A 22,489-nucleotide genomic window follows, 5' to 3' on the forward strand; every position below is an offset into this window, starting at 1 on the left:
CGGATCTGCAGAGAAGAATGGGAGAAACTCCCCAAAAACTATTTAATACATTTTAGAATAAGGCTGTAACGTAACAAAATGTGGAACAATTCAAGGCGTCTGAATACTTTCCAAAGGCACTGTATGTTTAAAATTCTAAACTACAATATGATTTCAATTCACCATCTACAGTGACTGAATATAACCAATCTGATCATTCAGTTAATAAGAGCCCTACAGTAAGCTAGACTGGAGCTAACTAGCTTTAGATCATTTTTTGCTAGTATTGGGTCAGATTTATATACCTAATAGTACATTGAATGTATACATAAGATTTGCTTTTCTTCCTGTACAAGTATTTGATGATGGCTGACCAGAATCTTAATCAGACATTCAGTTACCACTTGCAGATCGCCAGTTTTGACATCCCTACCCCATTGAGCTACCCTGTGTTCACCATGGGTCTCCTGCTCTATCTGTTCTCTGTCTTCTGTAACCTGACCATCATGCTGTTGATCGTCACACAGCGGACTCTCCACAAGCTCATGTTTTACAGTCTCCCCCTGAACGACCTGGTAGGAATCAGCTCTATGCTACCCAGGGTGTTGGCAGACATCGTGACACAGACTCACTCTGTGTATTACCCCACATGTGTTTTTCAAGCCTTTGTTTGTCACATGTACGGGGGTGGTGTGCTTTTCCTACCTGCAGCGATGTCAATTGATAGATATTTTACCATTTGCAAACCACTGCAATAGACTGTGTCATTATATCAGCTGCTTGGGGCCTGGACCTGGCCATGATACTGACCCTGTTTGCTCTTCAGTCCAGAGTTAAGAGGTGCAAGGCTTACATACTAAATATCTACTGTGACACCAATAATCTGTCATAGTAACATACCTAACATCTGTTTAATGCCTTTCTTACTTGACTTGTTTTGAGATTACTATTCAATCACATTTTGTCAACTGGATATGTTAGGCAGTGGCCTCTTTAAAGGTTGCTTTACTTTTTCATATTTTACTTTATATTATTAATATATGCATAATGTTTTTTTCCATCTAGATTGGTATATTGCAAGGTGACCTCAGTGTGGAAAATTATGTAATGTGAAAAAGTAGTCCTGCAATTTTCCAAGTCCCCCCAGACTGAACCATTTGGTGCTGTGTTATATTGTTCAATCAGCCCAGAAACCCTTACAACACGTTATTAATAAGCGTGATTCCGAATTATTCAATTCAATATGAACTGCATCAGTCTATGAAAGCCTCTTTTGTCTGTGGAGTCGAGCAGACTATGAGACAGCTGTATGTGTAATTGGTACTCTTACCCAGTGTCAATGACTTTGTCTGCTTTGTGGTTGTGTACTGTTAGGTTACACAGTCCCAATTACTTAAAGGCCCAGTGCAGTCAAAAACTAGATTTTCCTGTGTGTTATATATATTTCCACACTTTGAGGTTGGGATAATACTGTGAAATTGTGAAAATTATGATAATGCCATTTTAGTGTAAGAGCTGTTTGAAAAGACCGCCTGAAATTTCTGCCTGTTTTGGTGGGATGGCGATTTGGCCACCAGCCAGTAAATTAGTTAATAGACCAATAAGAAAGAGAGTTCCAAACCGCTCTGACAATAACAGATAATTTTGCGTTTTCCCCTCCCCACTAAGACCACTCCCAGAAAAATCATAGCAAAATTCTTGATTGAGAAATTGCTCTTTGCCAAGAAGCTATTTTTGTTTCTTTTTGACCATTTTAATTGAAAACAATCACAGTAAGGTACTTGTTTGTTACCCAGAAAATATGTGATATTGAAATAAAAAACAGCTGCATTGGACCTTTTAAGTAAGGCCTTTGGAAGGCAGTGCAGTTGTATACTGTTAGGTCAGGAGGTGTGACTGTTAGGGGGCAGGTGTTACTACAGCTGTACTTCACAACCGGGACAGCAGCACCATGGAAACCCTTTTTCCTGCGGTCAGGGGCTGCATCTATAATCACCACAAATTATGTTTGGACTCTCTGGGATTGTCATGATCCGCCCACTCTCCTCTAATTTACATGATGTGCAGTGAAGCGAGCCAGGAGCCTACCCATCTGTCAACATGCTTTTGAAGGTATTGAATTACCCACAATACTTTGAGCTTAGACAGTTTGAGCTTAGTCTACAGATACTCACACTGGCCTCATACACATTGGGCGGTTCTAAATGGATAGTTCACTGGTTTCATACACATCAGGCGTTCTAAAGGCATAGTTCACCCATTGACAGATAACTGGCAATATATGGATGATGGATGAGAGTCAGCAACCAAAAACGTGGCTTAGTTTACCTAATCACAATTTAGCATGAGCATAATTGCATGCAAAACAATGGGAAAACTCTGAACAGCATGCCTACATCAACTCAGTCACCAATGAATTACAGTGCCTTGCAAAAGTATTCATCCCCCTTGGCGTTTTTCCTATTTTGTGGCATTACAACCTGTAATTTAAATGGATTTTTATTTGGATTTCATGTAATGGACATATACAAAATAGTCAAAATTGGTGAAGTGAAATGAAAACTTGTTTCAAAACATTTGAATAAAAAATAACGGAGAAGTGGTGTGTGCATATGTATCTGGTGCAACCAATTACCTTCAGAAGTCACATAATTAGTTAAATAAAGTCCACCTGTGTGCAATCTAAGTGTCGCATTATCTGTCACATGATCTCAGTATATATACACCTGTTCTGAAAGGCCCCAGTCTGCAACACCACTACTCTGGTCAGATAAGACTAAAATTGAGCTTTTTGGTCATCAAGGAAAATGCTATGTCTGGCGCAAACCCAACACCTCTCATTACCCCGAGAACACCATCCCCACATTGAAGCATGGTGGTGGCAGCATCATTTTATTTTTTTATTTTATTTCACCTTTATTTAACCAGGTAAGCCAGTTGAGAACAAGTTCTCATTTACAACTGCGACCTGGCCAAGGTAAAGCAAAGCAGTGCGATAAAAACAACAACACAGAGTTACACATGGGGTAAACAAAACATAAAGTCAAAAATACAACAGAAAATATGTATACAGTGTGTGCGAATGTAGTAAATTATGGAGGTAAGGCAATAAATAGGCCATAGTGCAAAATAGTTACAATTTCGTATTAACACTGGAATGATAGATGTGCAAAAGATGATGTGCAAATAGAGATACTGGGGTGCAAATTAGCAAAATAAATAACAATATGGGGATGAGGTAGTTGGATGGGCTAATTACAGATGGGCTGTGTACAGTTGCAGTGATCGGTAAGCTGCTCTGACAACTGACGCCTAAAGTTAGTGAGGGAGATAAGAGTCTCCAGCTTCAGAGATTTTTGCAGTTCGTTCCAGTCATTGGCAGCAGAGAACTGGAAGGAATGGCGGCCAAAGGAGGTGTTGGCTTTGGGGATGACCAGTGAGATATACCTGCTGGAGCGCAGACTACGGGTGGGTGTTGCTATGGTGACCAGTAAGCTAAGATAAGACAGGGATTTGACAAGCAGTGATTTATAGATGACCTGGAGCCAGTGGGTTTGGCGACGAATATGTAGTGAAGGCCAGCCAACAAGAGCGTACAGGTCACAATGGTGGGTAGTATATGGGGCTTTGGTGACAAAACGGATGGCACTGTGATAGACTACATCCAATTTGCTGAGTAGAGGGTTGGAGGCTATTTTATAAATGACATCGTCGAAGTCAAGGATCGGTAGGATAGTCAGTTTTATGAGGGCATGTTTGGCAGCATGAGGGAAGGAGGCTTTGTTGCGAAATAGGAAGCCGATTCTAGATCTAACTTTTGATTGGAGATGCTTAGTGTGAGTCTGGAAGGAGAGTTTACAGTCTAACCAGACACCTAGTTTTCCACATACTCTAGGTCAGACCCGCTGAGAGTAGTGATTTTAGTCGGGTGGGCTTGTGCAAGCAGCGTTCGGTTGAAGAGCATGCATTTAGTTTTACTAGTGTTTAAGAGCAGTTGGAGGCTATGGAAGGAGTGTTGTATGGCGGTGAAGCTCGTTTGGAGGTTTGTTAACACAGTGTCCAATGAAGAGCCAGATGTATACAAAATGGTGTCGTCCGCCTAGAGGTGGATCCGAGCGTCACCAGCAGCAAGAGCAACATCATTGATATACACAGAGAATAGAGTCGGCCCGAGAATTGAACCCTGTGGCACCCCCATAGAAACTGCCAGAGGTCCAGACAACAGGCCCTCCAATTTGACACATTGAACTCTATCTGAGAAGAAGTTGTTGAACCAGGCGAGGTAGTCATTTGAGAAGTCATCATGCTGTGGGGATGTTTTTCATCGGCAGGGACTGGGAAACTGGTCAGAATTGAAGGAATGATGGAATGGCGCTAAATACAGGGAAATTCTTGAGGGAAACCTTTCAGTCTTCCAAGGATTTGAGACTGGGACGGAGGTTCACCTTCAAGCAGGACAATGACCCTAAGCATACTGCTAAAGCAACACTCAAGTGGTTTAAATGTCTTGGAATGGCCTAGTCAAAGCCCAGACCTCAATCCAATAGAGAATCTGTGGTATGACTTAAAGATTGCTATACACCAGCGGAACCCATCCAACTTGAATGAGCTGGAGCAGTTTTGCCTGAAGAATGGGCAAAAATCCAAGTGGATAGATGTGCCAAGCTTATAGAGACATACCCCAAAAAACTTGCAGCTGTAATTGCCGCAGAAGGTGGCTCTACAAAGTATTGACTTTGGGGAGTTGAATAGTTATGCACACTCAAGTTTTCTGTGTTTTTGTCTTATTTCTTGTTTGTTTCACAATAAAAAATTAATTGCATCGTCAAAGTGGTAGGCATGTTGTGTAAATCAAATGATACAAACCCTCCCAAAAATCAATTTTAATTTCAGGTTGTAAGGCAACAAAACAGGAAAAATGCCAAGGGGGGTGAATACTTTCGCAAGCCACTGTACATATAAGGATGTTATAATATTGCAATAAAGTTGTTTTTAAAATGTTATCATGAACTAGACTACACAGCAACACATATCGAAGGAGGTTCCCAGGTTACATCAGCTAGGTGAAAGGCCTCTAGGACACTAAAGGGCTGTCCTTTACTGATCATGAGGCAATAAAGAGGGCTTGTCAGGGAGCCATCACACAGGGGTCTGTCATAACTGAAGGTGGCCTCCAGCGCTGGCCGTGGACTGACATCTAAGAAGAGAGAAGTATGAATGATTTCAATAATATGATAGATTAAGCTAAACTGCAGTAGGCTACTCAATTAATGTGTTTCCATTTGGCAAAGAAAAATGTGTGTTATATGCAACAGTTTCAACAACAACAAAGTAATTTATTTCTTAATTCTTTGGGATTTGGTTTTGTTCTTTTTAGTTGTAGAGATGTGTTTTTTCTGTCATATTTGTTGCAGTCAAAACATAATATTTGTTGCATTAGGCAATATTGTGCTCTTTGAATTCAACACATTCATTGGACAAACATATGTGTTGAAGACTATATGACTATTTCTGTATTGTTTCAGGTGGGCTGCTTTCCAGAAGGCAATTACAAAATCATTCTACAGTAGTTATGTATACAAATTCTACATACATGTTGAGCATGGAATCACTGGCCATAGCTCCATCTGGTGTTTACCCAGCATTCCTTTTTGGAACCCTTACATACTGTTTCATTGTGTTTTGCAACGTAACGGTTTTAGTCACCATAGCCCTGGACAGAAAGCTGCATAAACCCATGTTTATCCTACTCTTCAACATGCCTATCAATGACTTAATAGGTGCTACAGCCTTCTTCCCTCAGCTGGTGGTGAGCATTCTGGCTCAGAACAGGTCAATCTCCTACCCTGCATGCTACCTCCAGGCTCTGCTCAGCCACCTGTACGGAGCTGGCTCCTTAACTATCCTGACCGCCATGGCTTACGACAGGTATATCGCTATCTGCTGTCCACTGAGGTATAACGCCATCATGAGTCCAAATAACTTGATGAAAATCATAATTTTCATGTGGCTCTTGGTCATTGCTCTGATTGTGGTTCTGCTGGCTCTGGTCACTCGCTTCAATATCTGCAGAACGACGATAGTGGATATATATTGTAACAATCCGTCATTGGTGAGGCTCATTTGCGATGACACACGTATAAACAACTACTATGGGTTGTTTATAACAGCCGTCTTTCAGGGTGTATCGTTGCTAGTGGTTATATATACATATATCCAGATCCTGATCACCTGTGTCATGAATAAGTCGTCTGATGCCCGGAGCAAGGCCATTCAGACATGTGGTACGCATCTTGTAGTGTTCTTATTCTTAGAGTTCAACGCCTGCTTTAGCCTGATAGCTCATCGATTTCAGCAAACAGACCCTTTCTTGAGGAGAGCTTTTGGAGTATCAGTTATGGTGTTCCCTCCCATTCTGAATCCCCTCATATATGGTCTAAAAACTAAAGAAATTCGCCAAAATGTTCTGGGTTTCTACAAACGAAAGGTATCTTCAGTTAAATGAGAAGAAATACTGTACATGAACATGTATAATACATGGCATTCGCTTCAGATAGTTTTTAAGGCCTTCCCAATAAAAGAAAGATATGCTTCTTTTGTAAATCAGTCTGTCACGGTTTCGGCCGAGGCTGCTTCTCCTCCTTGTTCGGGCAGGCTTCAGCGGTCGTCGTCTCCGAAGTACTAGCTGCCACCGTTCTATGTTTCGATGTTCGTTTGGTTTGGTCTGTTTGTACACCTGTTCTTTGTTAGTGTTGATTATGTGCCCTATAAGTTCTCTTAGGTTTTGTCGTGTGTTGTGTGTAATTGTTTCGTGTCAGCTTGGCGTCAGTTTGTTCTCTCTCGTTCTGTTTTGTTTGGAGAGAGTGTCCGCACTGTGTGCGCAGTTTGGGTTACGCTCTGTTTCCTGTGTGCGTAATTGTTTCGCTTGCCTTCCGGCTGGGATTTTGATCCTCACTAAAGACTGTTGAAGAGCCTCTGTTGTCCTGCGCTTGATTTCTGCACCACATCTACGCTCAGCCCTTGACACAGTCAATGAAAATTAGAGTTGTGTTCCGTCTTTTTGTGCAAGACAATTAGTAATTTCATTGATTTGTTATAGGTTAAAATGTGTAATGGGTTAATATTGGTTATGGGTTGGCTACAGCATGTTGACTAAATTTTGTGTAACTTGTTTTGTTTTGTCAGTCTTCACCATTTTATTAACAATAACAATCTAAGACAGCACAGTAGATCCCCTTCCTCAAAATAGCTGTGTGTGTGTGTGTGTGTGTGTGTGTGTGTCTGTGTGTGTGTGTGTGTGTGTGTGTGTGTGCAGCTTGAGCCTGACTGACTTGACGTTCATGTAGAATAAAAACAGTAGATTTGATAGTTATACAATATATAATGCGCTATCTGGAGGAGCTGAGTAACACAAGTAGAAGACAAATGTCAGTTGTTCGCTGTACCTCTCTCTCTCTCTCTCTCTCTCTCTCCCTCCTCTCTCTCTCTCTCTCCCTCCTCTCTCTCTCCCTCCTTCTCTCTCTCTCTCTCTCTCTCTCTCTCTCTCTCCCTCCTTCTCTCTCTCTCTCTCTCTCTCCCTCCTTCCTTCTCTTTCTCTCTCTCTCGCTCTCTCTCTCTCTCTCGCCCTCCTTGTCTCGCTCTCCCATATTGTATACTTGTTATGCCTGTTCTTTGTCCCCATGAGAAGGTAGGGCTATCTGTGAAAGAAAGACAGACTCACTGAAATTCAAGATGCAATGAATGGCCTATATAATGGCACCACAGTATAACAAGTCAGTCATTTCAGATTTTGAGAGGTGTACAGTAGGTTTTTTCTAGTATAAATCATTATTGGAGCCCCTTTTTAAAAATCAAGAAATCTGAACTGGACCAATAGATAACTTTTGATCAAATCCATCATCTGTTTTGACACTGGTCTTGATTCTCACCATCGTACTCAATAGGAATCTCCACCAGCCCATGAACCTTCTGCTGCTAAAACTACCCATCAATGACCTTATAGGCTCCACAGCACTCTATACACAGGTCATCAAAGAGCTTTTACTTGACACAAGGACCATTCAATACGCTGTTTGTGTCACACAAGCTTTATTTATTAATATCTATGGGACGGGAGCTGTGTTCATCCTGACTGCTATGGCATATGACAGATATAGGGTGGTTTGTAGAGGGACGTCCGTGGTGCTCATCTGTCCTCAGGACGGCATGGAAGCCATCCACAACCCCTTCATCCAGCAGCAGGACGGATAGTCGGCCAGCCTCGTTCTCTAGGATGACCTCACAGTAGTCCAATTCCTGGTGTGTATGTCAATTGTATTTCCTTGATTCCTCGCATCCTCTACTTGCCTCCTTCTCAAAATGCATTGGAAGAGAAGATCAGAGGAGAGGAACCAAAGATCTACTCCAATGTGCTTTGAGAAGGAGGGAGGATGTGAGGATTCAATTAAATATTATTGCGGTTAGTATGAAAAAATATATATATAAAAATTGTAAAAAATGTATGCACTCACTAACTGTAAGTCGCTCGAGATAAGAGTGTCTGCTAAATGACTAAAATGTAAATGTAAAATATATTGCCATATGTTGCCCTTTGAGGTACAACACAATTATGACCAATGCTCACATCATGAAAATCATCACACTGATATGTGTCACGCCCTGGCTCTGGGGACTCTAGTATGTTGAGCCAGGGTGTGAGTTTTCATTTGTTTATGTTCTAGTTGTTGTAATTCTATGTTGGCCAGGGTGGCTCCCAATCGGAGACGGCTGTAGCTCGTTGTCTCTGATTGGGAGTCATACTTAGGTAGCCTTTTGGCATTCATTATTTGTGGTTTCTTGTTCCGTGTTGGTTGATTTATGTAACCAGGGACGTCTCGTTTCGTTTTTGTTGTTTTGATCGTGTGATCATCATTCAATAAATATAAAAATGTTCACCTTCAACGCTGCGCATTGGTCTCTCCATGACGATCGTGACAATATGGGTGTGTGACTTGATTTTGATGGGGGTGCTCTTTTTCCTGCTGCTTCGGTTACCACGCTGTAGATCTCTGATGGCACTCTCCTGCTGTGACAACCCCTCCATGTTGAAACTGGTCTGTGCTAACACAGCCATCAATAACATCTATGGACTCTTTATTCCTACCCTCATACAGGTCATAGTTGTTTGGACCATTCTCTACACTTACCTTCATATACTTGTCACATGTTTCAGAAAGAAAGGATCAGCTGACACTAAAAGCAAAGTTCTGCAGACTTGTGCTACACATTTAATAGTTTTCACCTCTTCACGTGTTTATGGCTTCTCGTCGTTATTTCATACAGACTGAGCCAATTTCCCTCACAATTACGGAGACTCATAGGGGTTTCCACATTCATTTTCCCCCCAATTTTAAATCCAATCAGATATGGTCTTAAAACAAAGAATATCGGAGAAACGACAGAACAAATAATGCAACAAATATGGTGGTTAAACTCAAATATACTAATTGATAAAAAAACAGTTTTTGAAAAAATGTTTCAAAAAGGTATTTTCTTTGTAAATTATATCATAGGTAGGACTCGTGGAGTTATGCAGTTAACAAAAACATATGGCAATGTCTGCTCTACCCAAAATTACAACCAAATAATTGAATAATTATCGCAAAAATGGAAGAGGAAAGTGGAAGTGGGAAAAAGTAAGGAACTTGTCTGTCGGCCCTGCATTAAAGAACATAATTGGTTAAAGAAAATTGTGATAAATAAAAAAAGTATGCCAGTTTCATTTAAGGACCAAAGGATTGACAGCCGTCCCATATAGATTGCAAAATATTTGGGAAGAGATTTTTGACGTACCAATTCCATGAGATAGTGTTTATGAACTGATAAGCAAAACGACGCCTGATTCAAAACGTATAATTTTTCAATTAAAATTATTATACAAAATTCTTGCTACAAATAGAATGTTATTTACAGTGGGGAAAAAAAGTATTTAGTCAGACACCAATTGTGCAAGTTCTCCCACTTAAAAAGATGAGAGAGGCCTGTAATTTTCATCATAGGTACACATCAACTATGACAGACAAATTGAGAAAAGAAATCAAGAAAATCACATTGTAGGATTTTTTATGAATTTATTTGCAAATTATGGTGGAAAATAAGTATTTGGTCACCTACAAACAAGCAAGATTTCTGGCTCTCACAGACCTGTAACTTCTACTTTAAGAGGCTCCTCTGTCCTCCACTCGTTACCTGTATTAATGGCACCTGTTTGAACTTGTTATCAGTATAAAAGACACCTGTCCACAACCTCAAACAGTCAAACTCCAAACTCCACTATGGCCAACACCAAAGAGCTGTCAAAGGACACCAGAAGCAAAAGTGTAGACCTGCACCAGGCTGGGAAGACTGAATCTGCAATAGGTAAGCAGCTTGGTTTGAAGAAATTAACTGTGGGAGCAATTATTAGGAATGGAAGACATACAAGACCACTGATAATCTCCCTCGATCTGGGGTTCCACGCAAGATCTCACCCAGTGGGGTCAAAATGATCACAAGAACGGTGAGCAAAAATCCCAGAACCACACAGGGGGACCTAGTGAATGACCTGCAGAGAGCTGGGACAAAAGTAACAAAGCCTACCATCAGTAACACATTACGCCGCCAGGGACTCAAATCCTGCAGTGCGAGACGTGTCCCCCTGCTTAAGCCAGTACATGTCCAGGCCCGTCTGAAGTTTGCTAAAGTGCATTTGGATGATCCAGAAGAGGATTGGGAGAATGTCATATGGTCAGATGAAACCAAAATATAACTTTTTGGTAAAAACTCAACTCGTCGTGTGTGGAGGACAAAGAATGATGAGTTGCATCCAAAGAACACCGTACCTACTGTGAAGCATGGGGGTGGAAACATCATGATTTGGGGCTGTTTTTCTGCAAAGGGACCATGACGACTGATCCGTGTAAAGGAAAGAATGAATGGGGCCATGTATCGTGAGATTTTGAGTGAAAACCTCCTTCCATCAGCAAGGGCATTGAAGATGAAACGTGGCTGGGTCTTTCAGCATGACAATGATCTCAAACACACCGCCCGGGCAATGAAGGAGTGGCTTCATAAGAAGCATTTCAAAGTCCTGGAGTGGCCTAGCCAGTCTCCAGATCTCAACCCCATAGAAAATCTTTGGAGGGAGTTGAAAGTCTGTGTTGCCCAGCGACAGCCCCAAAACATCATTGCTCTAGAGGAGATCTGCATGGAGGAATGGGCCAAAATACCAGCAACAGTGTGTGAAAACCTTGTGAAGACTTACAGAAAACGTTTGACCTGTGTCATTGCCAACAAAGGGTATATAACAAAGTATTGAGAAACTTTTGTTATTGACCAAATACTTATTTTCCACCATAATTTGCAAATAAATTCATTAAAAATCCTACAATGTGATTTTCTGATTTTCTCATTTTGTCTGTCATAGTTGACGTGTACCTATGATGAAAATTACAGGCCTCTCTCATCTTTTTAAGTGGGAGAACTTGCACAATTGGTGGCTGACTAAATACTTTTTTTCCCCACTGTTTATTGGGAATACAATCTTCCAAGCTCTGCAGATTTTGCTGCGACGAGACAGAAACATTAGATCATTTGTTTTGGTACTGTCCATTTGTAGCTTGTTTTTGGACACAGGTCCAGGAATGGCTAAAGGATTACAATATTTACCTGGAGCTAACCCTGCAGATAGCACTACTGGGTGATCTGAAAAGTCATAGTCAATCGATCAATAATATAATAATACTTTTAGCAAAAATGTTTCTTTTCAATTTACAGTCTGTAGAAACAATGATAATAGAAGGGTTCAGAACTTTTGTAAAACATCACAGTTTGGTTGAATAATTATATGGCAAATAGAAATCCAAAATGGAGGGTGTTAAGAGATAGATGGGTGGTGTTGAATGGAGTTGAAGGATGGGACTAATAACAACTAACAACAACTAATAACAACAAGATAACTAATGTAAAGCATAATGTGTCCATAATAAGTATATAGAATACAGGTTGAGAGGTTTTGTGAAAGGTGAAAGAGCACAGTTAGAAAGATATGGCAAATAGAATTAAAACGGATTGACATCATGAAAATGATCGGAGAGGTTGAGGGTAGAGGAAGCTCAGGAGTAAAAACAAAACAAAAATATAATTATTGTAAAATTGACTGTGTCCATAAAATATATATAGTATGTATAAGCTGGAAGTAGAGGCCTAAGCATTGTCGTTCACTAGTTTACTCCAATTAGGGAAGGGGTGGTGGGGTTGGAAAGTAATAAAGGGAAATATATTTTGTATATATATATGTATATGCATTTATGTGTATGTATGTGTATGTGTATGTGTTTGTATATATATATATATATATATTTGCGAGAGAAAAAAAACATATGGGGGATTAGAAGTGATGCAGACAATTACATTGATAGAAGTTACAATCTATCTGAAATATTAAAGCTGATCTACCCCCTAAAAAAAAAGTTAAATAAAGTCCACCTGTGTGCAATCTAAGTGTCGCATTATCTGTCACATGATCTCAGTATATACAGTGGGGAGAACAAGTATTTGATACACTGCCGATTTTGCAGGTTTTCCTACTTACAAAGCATGTAGAGGTCTGTAATTTTTATCATAGGTACATTTCAACTGTGAGAGACGGAATCTAAAACAAAAATTCAGAAAATCACATTGTATGATTTTTAAGTAATTAATTTGCATTTTATTGCATTACATAATTATTTGATCACCTACCAACCAGTAAGAATTCCGGCTCACACAGACCTGTTAGTTTTTCTTTAAGAAGCCCTCCTGTTCTCCACTCATTACCTGTATTAACTGCACCTGTTTGATCTCGTTACCTGTATAAAAGACACCTGTCCACACACTCAATCAAACAGACTCCAACCTCTCCACAATGGCCAAGACCAGAGAGCTGTGTAAGGACATCAGGGATAGAATTGTACACCTGCACAAGGCTGGGATGGGCTACAGGACAATAGGCAAGCAGCTTGGGGAGAAGGCAACAACTGTTGGCGCAATTATTAGAAAATGGAAGAAGTTCAAGATGACGGTCAATCACCCTCGGTCTGGGGCTCCATGCAAGATCTCACCTCGTGGGGCATCAATGATCATGAGGAAGGTGAGGGATCAGCCCAGAACTACACGGCAGGACCTGGTCAATGACCTGAAGAGAGCTGGGACCACAGTCTCAAAGAAAACCATTAGTAACACACTACGCCGTCATGGATTAAATTCCTGCAGCGCACGCAAGGTCCCCCTGCTCAAGCCAGCGCGTGTCCAGGCCCGTCTGAAGTTTGCCAATGACCATCTGGATGATCGAGAGGAGGAATGGGATAAGGTCATGTGGTCTGATGAGATAAAAATAGAGCTTTTTGGTCTAAACTCCACTCGTCGTGTTTGGAGGAAGAAGAGGGATGAGTACAACCCCAAGAACACCATCCCAACCGTGAAGCATGGAGGTGGAAACATCATTCTTTGGGGATGCTTTTCTGCAAAGGGGACAGGACGACTGCACCGTATTGAGGGGAGGATGGATGGGGCCATGTATCGCGAGATCTTGGCCAACAACCTGCTTCCCTCAGTAAGAGCATTGAAGATGGGTCGTGGCTGGGTCTTCCAGCATGACAACGACCCGAAACACACAGCCAGGGCAACTAAGGAGTGGCTCCGTAAGAAGCATCTCAAGGTCCTGGAGTGGCCTAGCCAGTCTCCAGACCTGAACCCAATAGAAAATCTTTGGAGGGAGCTGAAAGTCCGTATTGCCCAGCGACAGCCCTGAAAACATGAAGGATCTGGAGAAGGTCTGTATGGGGGAGTGGGCCAAAATCCCTGCTGCAGTGTGTGCAAACTTGGTCAAGACCTACAGGAAACGTATGATCTCTGTAATTGCAAACAAAGGTTTCTGTACCAAATATTAAGTTATGCTTTTCTGATGTATCAAATACTTATGTCATGCAATAAAATGCAAATGAATTACTTAAAAATCATACAATGTGACATTCTGGATGTTTGTTTTAGATTCTGTCTCTCACAGTTGAAGTGTACCTATGATAAAAAATTACATGCTTTGTAAGTAGGAAAACCTGCAAAATCGGCAGTGTATCAAATACTTGTTCTCCGCACTGTATACACCTGCTCTGAAAGGCACCAGTGGCTGCAACACAACTAAGCAAGGGGCACCACCAAGCAAGCGACACCATGAAGACCAAGGACCTCTCCAAACAGGTCAGGGACAAAGTTATAACACAATATCAGAAACTTTGAACATCCCACGGAGCACCATTAAATCCATTATAAAAAAATTGAAAGAATATGGCATCACAACAAACCTGCCAAGAGAGGGCCGCCAACCAAAACACATGGACCAGGAAAGGAGGGCATTAATCAGACAGGCAACAAAGACCGAAGATAACCCTGAAGGAATTGCAAAGCTCCACATCGGAGATTGGAGTATCTGTCAATAGGACCACTTTAAGCTGTACACTGCACAGAGCTGACTTTAATGAAGAGTGGCCAGAAAAAAGTAATTGCTTAAAGAAAAAAAGTAAGGAAACACATTTGGTGTTCGCCAAAAGGCATGTGGGAGACTCCCCAAACATATGGAAGAAGGTACTCTGGTCAGATGAGACTAATATTTAGCTTTTTGGTCATCAAGGAAAATTCTATGTCTGGCGCAAACCCAACACCTCTCATCACCTTGAAAACACCATCCCCACAGTGAAGCATGGTAGTGGCAGAATCATGCTGTGGGCATGTTATTCATCGGCAGGGACTGGGAAACTGGTCAGAATTGAAGGAATGATGGAATGGCGCTAAATACAGGGAAATTCTTGAGGGAAACCTTTCAGTCTTCCAGAGATTTGAGACTGGGACGGAGGTTCACCTTCAAGCAGGACAATGACCCTAAGCATACTGCTAAAGCAACACTCAAGTGGTTTAAATGTCTTGGAATGGCCTAGTCAAAGCCCAGACCTCAATCCAATTGAGAATCTGTGGTATGACTTAAAGATTGCTATACACCTGCGGAACCCATCCAACTTGAATGAACTGGAGCAGTTTTGCCTGAAGAATGGGCAAAAATCCAAGTGGCTAGATGTGCCAAGCTTATAGAGACATACCCCAGGAAACTTGCAGCTGTAATTGCTGCAAAAGGTGGCTCTACAAAGTATTGACTTTGGGGAGGTGAATAGTTATGCACGCTCAAGTTTTCTGTGTTTTTGTCTTATTTCTTGTTTGTTTCACAATAAAAAATATTTTGCATCGTCAAAGTGGTAGGCATGTTGTGTAAATCAAATGATACAAACCCTCCCAAAAATCAATTTTAATTCCAGGTTGTAAGGCAACAAAATAGGAAAAATGCCAAGGGGGGTGAATACTTTCGCAAGCCACTGTACATATAAGGATGTTATAATATTGCAATAAAGTTGTTTTTAAAATGTTATCATGAACTAGACTACACAGCAACACATATCTAAGGAGGTTCCCAGGTTACATCAGCTAGGTGAAAGGCCTCTAGGACACTAAAGGGCTGTCCTTTACTGATCATGAGGCAATAAAGAGGGCTTGTCAGGGAGCCATCACACAGGGGTCTGTCATAACTGAAGGTGGCCTCCAGCTCTGGCCGTGGACTGACATCTAAGAAGAGAGAAGTATGAATGATTTAAATAATTTGATAGATTAAGCTAAACTGCAGTAGGCTACTCAATTAATGTGTTTCCATTTGGCAAAGAAAAATGTGTGTTATATGCAACAGTTGCACCAACAACAAAGTAATCTATTTCTTAATTCTTTGGGATTTGGTTTTGTTCTTTTTAGTTGTAGAGATGTGTTCTTTCTGTCATATTTGTTGCAGTCAAAACATAATATTTGTTGCATTAGGCAATATTGTGCTCTTTGAATTCAACACATTCATTGGACAAACATATGTGTTGAAGACTATATGACTATTTCTGTATTGTTTCAGGTGGGCTGCTTTCCAGAAGGCAATTACAAAATCATTCTACAGTAGTTATGTATACAAATTCTACATACATGTTGAGCATGGAATCACTGGCCATAGCTCCATCTGGTGTTTACCCAGCATTCCTTTTTGGAACCCTTACATACTGTTTCATTGTGTTTTGCAACGTAACGGTTTTAGTCACCATAGCCCTGGACAGAAAGCTGCATAAACCCATGTTTATCCTACTCTTCAACATGCCTATCAATGACTTAATAGGTGCTACAGCCTTCTTCCCTCAGCTGGTGGTGAGCATCCTGACTCAGAACAGGTCAATCTCCTACCCTGCATGCTACCTCCAGGCTCTGCTCGTCCACCTGTATGGAGCTGGCTCCTTAACTATCCTGACCGCCATGGCTTACGACAGGTATATCGCTATCTGCTGTCCACTGAGGTATAACGCCATCATGAGTCCAAATAACTTAATGAAAATCATAATTTTCATGTGGCTCTTGGTCATTGCTCTGATTGTGGTTCTGCTGGCTCTGGTCACTCGCTTCAAGATCTGCAGAACGACAATAGTGGATACGCATTGTAACAATCCGTCATTGGTGAGGCTCATTTGCGATGACACACGTATAAACAACTACTATGGGTTGTTTATAACAGCCGTCTTTCAGGGTGTATCGTTGCTAGTGGTTATATATACATATATCCAGATCCTGATCACCTGTGTCATGAATAAGTCGTCTGATGCCCGGAGCAAGGCCATTCAGACATGTGGTACGCATCTTGTAGTGTTCTTATTCTTAGAGTTCAACGCCTGCTTTGGCCTGATTGCTCATCGATTTCAGCAAACAGACCCTTTCTTGAGGAGAGCATTTGGATTATCAGTTATGGTGTTCCCTCCCATTCTGAATCCCCTCATATATGGTCTAAAAACTAAAGAAATTCGCCAAAATGTTCTGGGTTTCTACAAACGAAAGGTATCTTCAGTTAAATGAGAAGAAATACTGTACATGAACATGTATAATACATGGCATTCGCTTCAGATAGTTTTTAAGGCCTTCCCAATAAAAGAAAGATATGCTTCTTTTGTAAATCAGTCTGTCACGGTTTCGGCCGAGGCTGCTTCTCCTCCTTGTTCGGGCAGGCTTCAGCGGTCGTCGTCTCCGAAGTACTAGCTGCCACCGTTCTATGTTTCGATGTTCGTTTGGTTTGGTCTGTTTGTACACCTGTTCTTTGTTAGTGTTGATTATGTGCCCTATAAGTTCTCTTAGGTTTTGTCATGTGTTGTGTGTAATTGTTTCGTGTCAGCTTGGCGTCAGTTTGTTCTCTCTCGTTCTGTTTTGTTTGGAGAGAGTGTCCGCACTGTGTGCGCAGTTTGGGTTACGCTCTGTTTCCTGTGTGCGTAATTGTTTCGCTTGCCCTCCGGCTGGGATTTTGATCCTCACTAAAGACTGTTGAAGAGCCTCTGTTGTCCTGCGCTTGATTTCTGCACCACATCTACGCTCAGCCCTTGACACAGTCAATGAAAATTAGAGTTGTGTTCCGTCTTTTTGTGCAAGACAATTAGTAATTTCATTGATTTGTTATAGGTTAAAATGTGTAATGGGTTAATATTGGTTATGGGTTGGCTACAGCATGTTGACTAAATTGTGTGTAACTTGTTTTGTTTTGTCAGTCTTCACCATTTTATTAACAATAACAATCTAAGACAGCACAGTAGATCCCCTTCCTCAAAATAGCTGTGTGTGTGTGTGTGTGTGTGTGTGTGTGTCTGTGTGTGTGTGTGTGTGTGTGTGTGTGTGTGTGTGTGTGTGTGTGTGTGTGTGTGTGTGTGTGTGCAGCTTGAGCCTGACTGACTTGACGTTCATGTAGAATAAAAACAGTAGATTTGATAGTTATACAATATATAATGCGCTATCTGGAGGAGCTGAGTAACACAAGTAGAAGACAAATGTCAGTTGTTCGCTGTACCTCTCTCTCTCTCTCTCTCTCTCTCCCTCCTCTCTCTCTCTCTCTCCCTCCTCTCTCTCTCCCTCCTTCTCTCTCTCTCTCTCTCTCTCTCTCTCTCCCTCCTTCTCTCTCTCTCTCTCTCTCTCCCTCCTTCCTTCTCTTTCTCTCTCTCTCGCTCTCTCTCTCTCTCTCGCCCTCCTTGTCTCGCTCTCCCATATTGTATAATTGTTATGCCTGTTCTTTGTCCCCATGAGAAGGTAGGGCTATCTGTGAAAGAAAGACAGACTCACTGAAATTCAAGATGCAATGAATGGCCTATATAATGGCACCACAGTATAACAAGTCAGTCATTTCAGTTTTTGAGAGGTGTACAGTAGGTTTTTTCTAGTATAAATCATTATTGGAGCCCCTTTTTAAAAATCAAGAAATCTGAACTGGACCAATAGATAACTTTTGATCAAATCCATCATCTGTTTTGACACTGGTCTTGATTCTCACCATCGTACTCAATAGGAATCTCCACCAGCCCATGAACCTTCTGCTGCTAAAACTACCCATCAATGACCTTATAGGCTCCACAGCACTCTATACACAGGTCATCAAAGAGCTTTTACTTGACACAAGGACCATTCAATACGCTGTTTGTGTCACACAAGCTTTATTTATTAATATCTATGGGACGGGAGCTGTGTTCATCCTGACTGCTATGGCATATGACAGATATAGGGTGGTTTGTAGAGGGACGTCCGTGGTGCTCATCTGTCCTCAGGACGGCATGGAAGCCATCCCCAACCCCTTCATCCAGCAGCAGGACGGATAGTCGGCCAGCCTCGTTCTCTAGGATGACCTCACAGTAGTCCAATTCCTGGTGTGTATGTCAATTGTATTTCCTTGATTCCTCGCATCCTCTACTTGCCTCCTTCTCAAAATGCATTGGAAGAGAAGATCAGAGGAGAGGAACCAAAGATCTACTCCAATGTGCTTTGAGAAGGAGGGAGGATGTGAGGATTCAATTAAATATTATTGCGGTTAGTATGAAAAAATATATATATAAAAATTGTAAAAAATGTATGCACTCACTAACTGTAAGTCGCTCTGGATAAGAGCGTCTGCTAAATGACTAAAATGTAAATGTAAAATATATTGCCATATGTTGCCCTTTGAGGTACAACACAATTATGACCAATGCTCACATCATGAAAATCATCACACTGATATGTGTCACGCCCTGGCTCTGGGGACTCTAGTATGTTGAGCCAGGGTGTGAGTTTTCATTTGTTTATGTTCTAGTTGTTGTAATTCTATGTTGGCCAGGGTGGCTCCCAATCGGAGACGGCTGTAGCTCGTTGTCTCTGATTGGGAGTCATACTTAGGTAGCCTTTTGGCATTCATTATTTGTGGTTTCTTGTTCCGTGTTGGTTGATTTATGTAACCAGGGACGTCTCGTTTCGTTTTTGTTGTTTTGATCGTGTGATCATCATTCAATAAATATAAAAATGTTCACCTTCAACGCTGCGCATTGGTCTCTCCATGACGATCGTGACAATATGGGTGTGTGACTTGATTTTGATGGGGGTGCTCTTTTTCCTGCTGCTTCGGTTACCACGCTGTAGATCTCTGATGGCACTCTCCTGCTGTGACAACCCCTCCATGTTGAAACTGGTCTGTGCTAACACAGCCATCAATAACATCTATGGACTCTTTATTCCTACCCTCATACAGGTCATAGTTGTTTGGACCATTCTCTACACTTACCTTCATATACTTGTCACATGTTTCAGAAAGAAAGGATCAGCTGACACTAAAAGCAAAGTTCTGCAGACTTGTGCTACACATTTAATAGTTTTCACCTCTTCACGTGTTTATGGCTTCTCGTCGTTATTTCATACAGACTGAGCTAATTTCCCTCACAATTACGTAGACTCATAGGGGTTTCCACATTCATTTTCCCCCCAATTTTAAATCCAATCAGATATGGTCTTAAAACAAAGAATATCGGAGAAACGACAGAACAAATAATGCAACAAATATTGTGGTTAAACTCAAATATACTAATTGATTTAAAAAAAATATTTTTTGAAAAAATGTTTCTAAAAGGTATATTCTTTGTAAATTATATCATAGGTAGGACTCGTGGAGTTATGACGCACATGCAGTTAACAAAAACATATGGAAATGTCTGCTCTACCCAAAATTACAACCAAATAATTGAAGCATTATCGCAAAAATGGAAGAGGAAAGTGGAAGTGGGAAAAAGTAAGGAACTTGTCTGTCAGCCCTGCATTAAAGAACATAATTGGTTAAAGAAAATTGTGATAAATAAAAAAAGTATGCCAGTTTCATTTAAGGACCAAAGGATTGACAGCCGTCCCATATAGATTGCAAAATATTTGGGAAGAGATTTTTGACGTACCAATTCCATGGCATAGTGTTTATGAACTGATAAGCAAAACGACGCCTGATTCAAAACTTATAATTTTTCAATTTAAATTATTATACAAAATTCTTGCTACAAATAGAATGTTATTTACAGTGGGGAAAAAAAGTATTTAGTCAGACACCAATTGTGCAAGTTCTCCCACTTAAAAAGATGAGAGAGGCCTGTAATTTTCATCATAGGTACACATCAACTATGACAGACAAATTGAGAAAAAAAATCAAGAAAATCACATTGTAGGATTTTTTATGAATTTATTTGCAAATTATGGTGGAAAATAAGTATTTGGTCACCTACAAACAAGCAAGATTTCTGGCTCTCACAGACCTGTAACTTCTTCTTTAAGAGGCTCCTCTGTCCTCCACTCGTTACCTGTATTAATGGCACCTGTTTGAACTTGTTATCAGTATAAAAGACACCTGTCCACAACCTCAAACAGTCACACTCCAAACTCCACTATGGCCAACACCAAAGAGCTGTCAAAGGACACCAGAAACAAAAGTGTAGACCTGCACCAGCCTGGGAAGACTGAATCTGCAATAGGTAAGCAGCTTGGTTTGAAGAAATTAACTGTGGGAGCAATTATTAGGAATGGAAGACATACAAGACCACTGATAATCTCCCTCGATCTGGGGTTCCACGCAAGATCTCACCCAGTGGGGTCAAAATGATCACAAGAACGGTGAGCAAAAATCCCAGAACCACACAGGGGGACCTAGTGAATGACCTGCAGAGAGCTGGGACAAAAGTAACAAAGCCTACCATCAGTAACACACTACGCCGCCAGGGACTCAAATCCTGCAGTGCGAGACGTGTCCCAATGCTTAAGCCAGTACATGTCCAGGCCCGTCTGAAGTTTGCTAGAGTGCATTTGGATGATCCAGAAGAGGATTGGGAGAATGTCATTTGGTCAGATGAAACCAAAATATAACTTTTTGGTAAAAACTCAACTCGTCGTGTGTGGAGGACAAAGAATGCTGAGTTGCATCCAAAGAACACCGTACCTACTGTGAAGCATGGGGGTGGAAACATCATGCTTTGGGGCTGTTTTTCTGCAAAGGGACCATGACGACTGATCCGTGTAAAGGAAAGAATGAATGGGGCCATGTATCGTGAGATTTTGAGTGAAAACCTCCTTCCATCAGCAAGGGCATTGAAGATGAAACGTGGCTGGGTCTTTCAGCATGACAATGATCTCAAACACACCGCCCGGGCAATGAAGGAGTGGCTTCATAAGAAGCATTTCAAGGTCCTGGAGTGGCCTAGCCAGTCTCCAGATCTCAACCCCATAGAAAATCTTTGGAGGGAGTTGAAAGTCTGTGTTGCCCAGCGACAGCCCCAAAACATCACTGCTCTAGAGGAGATCTGCATGGAGGAATGGGCCAAAATACCAGCAACAGTGTGTGAAAACCTTGTGAAGACTTACAGAAAACGTTTGACCTGTGTCATTGCCAACAAAGGGTATATAACAAAGTATTGAGAAACTTTTGTTATTGACCAAATACTTATTTTCCACCATAATTTGCAAATTAATTCATTAAAAATCCTACAATGTGATTTTCTGATTTTCTCATTTTGTCTGTCATAGTTGCCGTGTACCTATGATGAAACTTACAGGCCTCTCTCATCTTTTTAAGTGGGAGAACTTGCACAATTGGTGGCTGACTAAATACTTTTTTCCCCACTGTATATTGGGAATACAATCTTCCAAGCTCTGCAGATTTTGCTGCGACGAGACAGAAACATTAGATCATTTGTTTTGGTACTGTCCATTTGTAGCTTGTTTTTGGACACAGGTCCAGGAATGGCTAAAGGATTACAATATTTTCCTGGAGCTAACCCTGCAGATAGCACTACTGGGTGATCTGAAAGTCATAGTCAATCGATCAATAATATAATAATACTTTTAGCAAAAATGTTTCTTTTCAATTTACAGTCTGTAGAAACAATGATAATAGAAGGGTTCAGAACTTTTGTAAAACATCACAGTTTGGTTGAATAATTATATGGCAAATAGAAATCCAATATGGATGGTGTTAAGAGATAGATGGGTGGTGTTGAATGGAGTTGAAGGATGGGACTAATAACAACTAACAACAACTAATAACAACAAGATAACTAATGTAAAGCATAATGTGTCCATAATA

At 41.0% G+C, this 22,489-nt stretch overlaps 2 protein-coding genes and 2 pseudogenes across 4 annotated transcripts; all 4 read left to right on the top strand.

Moving 5' to 3' along the window:
• Positions 1 to 344: 344 nt before the first annotated feature.
• On the top strand, positions 345 to 6,484 carry LOC311102005 (olfactory receptor 52K2-like; the record flags this gene model as incomplete). The annotated part of the gene is made up of 2 exons (XM_084143228.1): positions 345 to 630; positions 5,505 to 6,484. 2 exons carry the CDS (start codon positions 345 to 347, stop codon positions 6,482 to 6,484), a joined length of 1,266 nt encoding a protein of 421 aa, XP_083999354.1.
• Positions 6,485 to 7,896: 1,412 nt separating this feature from the next.
• LOC311102006 (olfactory receptor 52B2-like) lies at positions 7,897 to 9,534 on the top strand (annotated as a pseudogene). Its single transcript has 4 exons — positions 7,897 to 8,136; positions 8,555 to 8,627; positions 8,959 to 9,441; positions 9,531 to 9,534. The product of its transcript is annotated as an olfactory receptor 52B2-like (transcript).
• A 6,504-nt stretch (positions 9,535 to 16,038) lies between these two features.
• LOC311101929 (olfactory receptor 52K2-like) lies at positions 16,039 to 16,950 on the top strand (the record flags this gene model as incomplete). The annotated part of the gene is made up of 1 exon (XM_084143172.1): positions 16,039 to 16,950. One exon carries the CDS (start codon positions 16,039 to 16,041, stop codon positions 16,948 to 16,950), a length of 912 nt encoding a protein of 303 aa, XP_083999298.1.
• Positions 16,951 to 18,392: 1,442 nt separating this feature from the next.
• Positions 18,393 to 20,033, top strand: LOC311102007 (olfactory receptor 52B2-like; annotated as a pseudogene). The gene is made up of 4 exons: positions 18,393 to 18,632; positions 19,051 to 19,123; positions 19,455 to 19,940; positions 20,030 to 20,033. The product of its transcript is annotated as an olfactory receptor 52B2-like (transcript).
• Positions 20,034 to 22,489: the final 2,456 nt, after the last annotated feature.

The sequence above is a fragment of the Coregonus lavaretus genome (assembly GCF_964263955.1).
Source record: "Coregonus lavaretus genome assembly, chromosome: 26".
In the NCBI taxonomy this organism is placed as follows: domain Eukaryota; kingdom Metazoa; phylum Chordata; class Actinopteri; order Salmoniformes; family Salmonidae; genus Coregonus; species Coregonus lavaretus.